The sequence below is a fragment of the Paralichthys olivaceus genome, chromosome 11, assembly GCF_024713975.1.
Source record: "Paralichthys olivaceus isolate ysfri-2021 chromosome 11, ASM2471397v2, whole genome shotgun sequence".
Classification (NCBI taxonomy): Eukaryota; Metazoa; Chordata; class Actinopteri; order Pleuronectiformes; family Paralichthyidae; genus Paralichthys; species Paralichthys olivaceus.
The window spans coordinates 23,953,257-23,961,377 of NC_091103.1; the positions used below are offsets into that span (position 1 = coordinate 23,953,257).

The 8,121-nt window shown below is 47.0% G+C and overlaps 1 protein-coding gene across 1 annotated transcript in view; it reads right to left on the reverse strand.

Annotated features, from left to right (window-relative positions):
* The window catches only part of frem2b (FRAS1 related extracellular matrix 2b), a 56,394-nt gene extending 48,534 nt beyond the window's left edge, over nucleotides 1–7,860 (reverse strand). Inside the window, exons 1-2 of the mRNA XM_020088400.2 lie at nucleotides 2,709–7,860; nucleotides 1,645–1,734 (exon numbers count right to left, since the gene is read on the reverse strand). Coding sequence (XP_019943959.2) covers nucleotides 1,645–1,734; nucleotides 2,709–7,719 — 5,101 coding nt within the window. The 5' untranslated portion in view covers nucleotides 7,720–7,860. The remainder of the gene's footprint in view (nucleotides 1–1,644; nucleotides 1,735–2,708) is intronic.
* Between the last annotated feature and the right edge of the window lie 261 nt (nucleotides 7,861–8,121).

The following is an 8,121-nucleotide window of genomic DNA, read 5'->3' on the forward strand; positions in this document are numbered from 1 at the left end:
ATGCACACAAATTCAGTTGAACTTGTCAGATCAGCAGTCAACGGCAAGTGCGCACATATACTTAAAAAACAGCAAGCACATTCACAGTTCATCACAGCTGCCAAGAGCAGTTGGTAGAGGAGGAGAATGTTTTCCACTGCCGAACATGACAGAGTGCAGCTGTGTGCCAGTGTGCACCATTCAGCTCCTCCCCAACACAACTGTTCAAAGAGCTGGAGGCTCCATCTGGGGATTTGTGTGCAGCCACTAGTACAGCTTAAATGTTATTAAAAAAATGTTCACTGACTGCCTCAAAAGCTGAAGTGCTGTACTTGTCGAATCCTCACGGATGGGTCATCCAAAGAGGACTCTCCATCATTTTGTCAAGGTGCCACAATAAAGCACAAATCCAATTTCAAATAATGTTATTTTATAGACTAATAATCCCTCTGTTGCAAAGTTTTTTTTTTTTTGTGAGAGAACTTATCTATTGAGGGCAGACTGAGACATGATCCTCTTGCCTAAAAGTAGCTGAAAAAAGATTTTTTATTTTTTTTTAGATCTAATTGCCAGTTGTGGAAGATAAACGGCCATTATAGGCTCTGAGTATGTCACCAAGCATCAAGCTCCCTAGGAAGAGAAGGAAAGTGACAGAGACACCTGCAGCTATCCATAACAAATAACCCGATGGAGACGCTAACAAAGGGACTGACTGAACCTCATTCAATCACAAAGGAGCTTTGCATGGGCTCGCCACTCGCCGGCAGCTCCGGTAAAGGACTCGCTATCACTTCCCGATAAGGAGAAGTCCACTGCACTCATCAGTCATTAGCACCCCATCCACCTGCTGGCAAAGACGTTCAGCCATTATTCAAACACGGGCTGCAGATTAGTCCCAAGTTTAGAAATAACAAAATGCGTACGGGGGCCCTCGGAGGTGCTTGTGGGGAAAAAGAGTGCCTCCATTAGAGAGGTCCATTTTGCTCGCTCATCGCCACTGAAAGGTAGCAGGAAGGACACACCGTCGGGCATGCTGCTTCGGCTAATCGCTGATTACATATATACAGTGGCAGGAAGGGCTTTGCTAATTGTTCTACTAATTACTTACTTGCTAAATGAATCGTTACTTTCTCCGCTTGGATGCTCTCGCATGAAAAAACAGTGGGTGATCATGGATGATGCGCTGTAAAACTGTGCCACCTACATTGTAATGCACGGTAAGACTGATATGAATGCTCGGATACAAAAGTTAATAAGCATGGAAGCTGTGACATTCACATTTTCTGCAGAGCTCTTGGTTGAATAAAGACCAACAGAGCATGCCAGAAACAAACGTTATCTATAAATAGTAAGTGTTTCTTGACTTCTCGTTCATTTTATGCCTAGTTTCTCATTTACTCAAGCTGAAATATGAACCATACAAAATCACAGTTTCATGAACATCTCTCATCTGTGCACACACCCTTAGCTTTGTACTCCTGCTAATTTAGGCACATGTAACCTTTTACTCTCTCCTCTCAGAGAAATCTCAGTGTCTATAAATAAACCCGAGACGGAGAAACAAAATCCAATATTTCAGCCTCAAAGCTCAACATGACAGGGACTCAATGCAAACTTAATGGTGTGGGAGGATAACTCCACGGATGTTTGAATAAAATAACTCACCATTGTCCTCGATGGAAAAGTAGAAGTTGTCGTTTGTAGGATTGTCACCGTCCCTCAGAACATAGCAGATGTTCATGTCATCAATTTCGGCTGAAAAGGAGAAAGACTTGCATAATTATCGATGAAATCCTACATAACAATCATTATGACAGGCGGAAAATTGTTCCCTGACGGATCAGTGATCAGTAACACATGACAACCTGAGGCTGTGTGATGAAATGAGCAATCTGCAGTGTTGTAGCGATGTGAGAAGAGAAGCTGCCTGGTAACAAGGGCTGTATATCTACTTGACTCCTGAATGACTCCTGAATGACATGGAACATAAAGAACAGCTTGACTCTTGAGGCTCCATCACAGCGTTTGTGTTTGGTGCTGCATGAGGTTCTTTACAGCCCCAGATCAAGAAGATTGTGAAGTTTACAGCCCGTTCCATCTTCAATATTTCATGTCAAAACTTTTCCCCTCAAAGAGAAGATGCATAAACCTGCGTTGCCACAATTTTCAAATGCCCAGAAGATGGTGTCTTTATTTACCATCTGTTTACTCTTGTGAAGACTCTTGAAATATTGAACAGGCCTCTTGGGGGAGAGCGTCTCAGTGTGACTGAGTAAATAAAAAGCAGGGGACACATGGATATCGACTGTGCTCTGATGCTTCTACACTCATATTTAACATTGAGCAAGATGGCCCTGGTGTCTATTTGGATTGTTGCTTAGAGACAGACCACGTCTCCCTCCCTTTAACACATTCACATTTCATCATCTCTTCTATTTTCTTGTCTTCTGTTAAAAATATTTCTCTACTCATGTTCAAGTGACAAAAAGTTATTTTTTGAAAATGACTAGAAATATGGACTCTGGCACACTTCATCTCTGTAAAAAGATTCCTGAGAGAAAACAAAAAACCTTTGAGTTTGAAGTCAGTATTTTCACAGAGCTGAGTACATCTAGCAGTGTGAGTCCATGTAAAATAATTGTAAAGACTCAAATAGCTCTGAGTATAAACATGAGCGGGTAATATCAATGACAGGGTAAAACAAGCAGCTTGAGATGCAGTTATCTTACCTTGCGTGAACGTGGTGATTGTGACATTTCCTTTGCCGAGGTTGATCAAGTACCCGTGTTCTGGGGCGACGGTAATCCTAAAGGTCACAGAATTCTGAACACTGTCTCTGTCCTCTGCTTTAAGGGTCTTACTGGTGATCACAAACCCCAGGTGACCAGACTCCAGGACCCGCAGCGTTGGGGCGCCCCTGTTCACCACAATCTGTGGTACCCCGTTATCCACCGGGAGGATGCTAATCTTCATTACTTGGGGCTTTCGGGTCTCGAATACCGTGTCGGGGAACACAAAGAAGTCCGTGTGCGTGCCATCTGTGACGGTGAAGGAGAAGCTGTCCTCTGCGCTCTCCGTGCCATCGTGCTTGTAGCTGATCATGTTCTCATTCAGGTCCTGCTTTGTGAAGGAGCTGACAGGCCTGGTGTTGTTAAAGAGCAGGCGACCATGAACTGGGATTTGAGTGACTGTGAACTTCAAGAGGCGGTCAACGGTGTCTCTGTCCTCCACGGTTAGCTCAAAAGGCGTGATAAGCTTGTTCTCGCCCTCGGTCACCACCAGGCCGTGCACCGTCACCACCGGCTTTTTGTTGTCCACGTCAGTGATGGAGACGCGGAAAGTGCGGAACACAGGGTTGTAGCCATCAGTCACTTCAAATTCAAAGCTGTCCATTTTCACTTCGTCATCGGAGGTGTGCAGGTAGTAGATTTTGTTGCCGGCCAGCTGCAGCTGCGTGAAGGATGAGATGGGCATCCCAGGCGTGTCCGTGCACTCCAAATGGCCTCTCATTGGGGCTCGGGTGATTGTGAAAACCAAGTGTTCATCTGGGCTGTTGAGGTCGCTTGTACTGAGTAGGTCTGTTGTCAGAGTAACCCTGCCGCCCTCTTTAAGGGAAACACCTTTACTGACCACGTCTGGGAAAACCATGTCAATGCCGCCCACTGTCACATAAAAATATCTGTCAATCAAAGGGTTGATGCCATCTGTCACATCAAATTTGATGAGGTCTCGAATCCCCTCCTGCCCATTATGGATGTACACAATCAAACCCAGATCCACTTCGCTCTGTGTAAAGTTATTTCCGACTGTGATATTTTGCAACATCCCAGAGGGAGTCGTCCTCTGCAAATACCCCTGACCGGGCCCATAGCGAATAATGTAAGTTAGCGTGCTATCCTCAGAGTCCAGATCAGTCGCTTTTAAAACATTGCTGTCTATGACTTTCACGTCACCTATTTCAATTTCAAGCCCATCATTGATCGCCATCCTTGGTGTTTCGTCGTCCACAGGGATGATCATAACTATTACGGTTTTCTCAACACTGAATTTTCCATCTGTGAGAACAATATCAAACCTGTCTTCTGTGGTTTCTGAGTCATCGTGCTCGTACACAATGCTGGAGGCCTCCCTGATCTGATCCAAGGTGAAGTTAAAGACGGGGACGGTGCCCGTGGTGAGCTGATTGAGAATAAATCCGTGCTTGGGGGGTTTGCTGATAATAAATGTGAGCTGATCATTGGGGAGATCTGCATCAGCACCGTTCAGAATGGGAGTGTCAATGACTATATTCATGCCCTCCATGACTACAAACTCCCTCATGTAAATCTCAGGCTTTTCATCATTAGAGGGGATTATGGAGATTGGGAAAAAGTGCCTTTCAGAGAAATTGATGCCATCAGAGCATCTAAATGTAAACCTATCCTCTACCGGCTCCACTCCTTTGTGAATGCTTTGAACATAATAAATGTGATTCTGTCTGATGTCCTTGATGGTGAAAGCACTGATGGCTGTCCCAGACCTGGATTTCTCTGAGCCGGGGGCCGGGGAGATGTTTTCCACATACCCTGAAGTCGGCTGTACAATGATTGTACAAAGGAGGTCATCGTTGGGGGTGTCGACATCATCAGCGCTTATGTGGAGAATATGAATGACATTCTTCTCCCCCTCAACCACGGTGAACTGTGGCCCCACAAAGAGCTCAGGGGCCTGGCTGTCTAAGGGAAGAATAGTAACGTGCACTCTGACACCTGTGATCTTATTTCCGCCAACGGTCCACTCATCAGACATGTCTGTAAGAGTGAGGTTGAAAAAGTCCTCCTTTGTGGTGAAGCCTATCTCCCCACTGGTATGAGCATAGACCACGAGGCCGTTAATAATATCAGCCTGGGTGAACGTGTGAGACGGGACGCCTCTCACCAGGATTTCACCTAATGACGGCGGGTCCTCAACAATGAAGGTCAAACGAAGGTCATCTGTGTCCTCATCTCTTCCCTGAATGACATTACTGGTGATTTCTGTCGCTCCGTTTTCCAGCACATCTATGTAGGAGCCGATTGTTCCGGCTGGGAGACTGATGGTCGGAATCTCGTCATCAATTGGCTTCACGTTAATTTTTATACTAATTGGGACAACATGGACCCCATCACTGACATCTATTTGTATCAAATCAACTGTTGATTCGTCCCCGTTATGGATGTATGAAATTCTGCCACTTCCAATATCCTCTAGCTTGAAAGTGTCTCCTTTTGTCATGTCGGTGAATGTAAACTTGATTTCGCCGTGCAGTGGTGGCTGCGTGACGGTGAATATTATCTGTTTGCTGTCGGTGTCTGTGTCTGAGGTGTCCAGCTCAGCGCTGGTGATGATGTGTGTGCCTCGTTCAAGCACAGTGAACCCAGAGTTGGTTATTTGAGGCGGTGTGTTGTCCACAGGCTGTAAAAATATGGTGAAAACTCCCTCTACGCTATTTCCAGAAACATCCTCCACAGCGTACCTAAACTGCAAAACATGAGTGGTAATTCCGAGCTCAAGGTCAGGTGGTTTGAAAGCTATTTTGTGGTGGTTAATTTGCGCTTGAGTGAAAGTTGTGACTACAACGTTTGGACTTTCAGTTAATACCAGAGCCCCCAGGACAACAGGGCTGTTCTCGTCTGTGTCTGTCGGCGGCTGGATGACTGTATACTTGAGGTCCCGGTCCTCTGAGTCCAGGTCAGTGTAACGGAGGAATTTTCTTCGGAAGTGTGTGAGCTGATACTCGTGCACCGTCATTTGCTGAGTCGTGCCAGGGTACAGCTCAGGTGGGAGGTCGTCGACAGGAAGGATTTTGATAATGAACGAGCTCTCACCTGATTGGTTTGGTGGGTCATTGTCATCCTGAACTCTAAACACAAACTGATCCATCACCGTTCTGGTGCTGTGGGGCCCGATGTGCTTGTAAAACAATTTACCATCGATAATATCCTGCTGCAGCCACTCGCTCACTACTTTCTCGTACATTTCATCGTCTGTATTAAACTTCCAGGTTGATGGGTCCTCAGGGGCCTCAGACTGTCGCAGCAGCACCTGCCCGATAGTGGAGAAGGGAGGCTCCGTGATGAATTTTATTGTGGAATCCTCCGAGTCGATGTCTGCTGCACTGAGCATGAGCGAGGAGACCGGCATCATTTGGTTTTTGAATAAAACCAAACCAGTGTTGGCATTTATTATGGGAGGCTCGTCATCGGTTGGCACAACAGTGATGGGAAACAGAAACTCCACCTCATTTGTGCCATCTGTCATTCTGAAGATGATATTATCACTGTACGTGTCACTGCCGTCATGCTGATAAATCACTACTCCAGCGTCCAGGTCAGTCGGGGTGAAGAATTTCCTCCTCGAGCCCAGAACAGCTAATTCTCCGTGCCTCAGCCCATCGATGACACTGATTCTGACTTTGTCTAAATTGTCCTCGTCGCTGATTTCCAGATTGTGTGAGCTGGACAGAGGCCTGGACTGACCCTCATACAGTAACTGGCCGGCGTTCCTTGTCACCACGGGGGCCAATGTGTTCATGGGCTTAACAACAATCATGAAAGCAAAGGGGTCTGACACAGCCCCCTCTGTGTCCACAACCGCAAACTCAATCTGGAAAATCCGCTCAGTGTCTGAATCCACAGCGGGGGGTTTGTAGGCGATTTTCAAGTCTTTGAGGTCCCCCTGGTAAAAAGAAGTGATTGGTAAATTCCTATCATCTGTGCTGACTATGTAGCCCTCCTCAAAGGATAGAGGGGAGGTGATGTTGAAAATTAATTCATCAGCTCTAGATTCAACATCCTCCGCTGCCAGCATGTCTGTGGTTATAGCCGTCATTACAAACTGGTCCACTTCCATCATCATCATTGCCACAAAGCTGGGTTTAGGGGCCATGTTATCCTCTCCCTCTTTAATCCGGACTAAAATTTGGAAAAATTCCTGCTTGAGCAAATTGCCCTCCTTATCGTGCAACTCCACAAGCATTGGAATGTAATCTCTGTTCGGCGACTTCAAAGCAAAAGTGTGTTGATAGCGGATGTTCATTTTAATAAATTCATCACAGTCCACCATTGCTCCAAGTCTGTCCTCATCCACAAGTTTCCCATACCTGGGCATCACACTGCCCCTGGAGAGGGAGGCTATCTTGCATTGTTGTGCATTTCTATCATAGGTGAACTCTAAGATTCGTCTGTCAATGGGGTTACTTGTGCCCAGCAGCCTCTCAACAGTGAGTGGCATGTTTTTGGTGAGTACCTCCAACTGTGTGAAGACGACTTCCACCTCCATCATGAAAGGTATGATAACAGTGTCAGTCTGGGTGTCATACCTGAGCTGTAATCTCACTCTGTCCCTCGAGGGACTCCTGGAGCCGAAGTGGGAATACTTCACGTCGTTGGGGCCAAATTCGCAGGGAAACTTTTTCGGGGAGAGGTGCCCGGGCCTCTGGGACAGCGGGTCATTGTCCAGGACCGTGATGCTACATCTGTCGCCGGGCTGAACTTGGGTCACCAAATCGTTGATGGGATCCACGAAGACGGATCTCCCGAAAGGCACGCGGATCCCATTATTGGCAACCAGGATGGTGTCCTCCGACAACTCGGATCTGAGGGCGTAGGATAATCCGTAGCTGTCAAAACCCTGCGCGACTGCATCACCTGTCAGGATCACGGCGAGCACGAGCAGAGCGGTGCCAGACGCGTGCAGATGCGGGGGGATAATCCGAGCCATTTGTGGTGTGTGGAGCCGCAGAGGACACGCGTGGAACTTTGCGCATAGACGCGCCGTGCCAAACTACGCACCGCGGTTAAAGTTGCGAAGAAATAAAAGGAGAGTTGGGTGATATCACGCGTCTGTGCGCGCCGAGGTGCACCATTCTCCCCACACAGCAGCTGTACACTGATTACTCAAACTTCACTCTCCTGCTTTGTTGGAGTAAAGGAGAGTTACGCCCTCCCCGCAGCCCATTGGCTCACATCTCCGCAGGAATTCGTTTGTCAGGCTCTAAATGGACGTGGCCCCTGTCATTCTGGGCACGCGAGACGATTCAGCGTGGGCTGGACCTCATCAGGTCGAATAATAAAGAGAAAAATAAAATACATGGACAAGGAAATGTTTGGGTGTGAGGTGCCA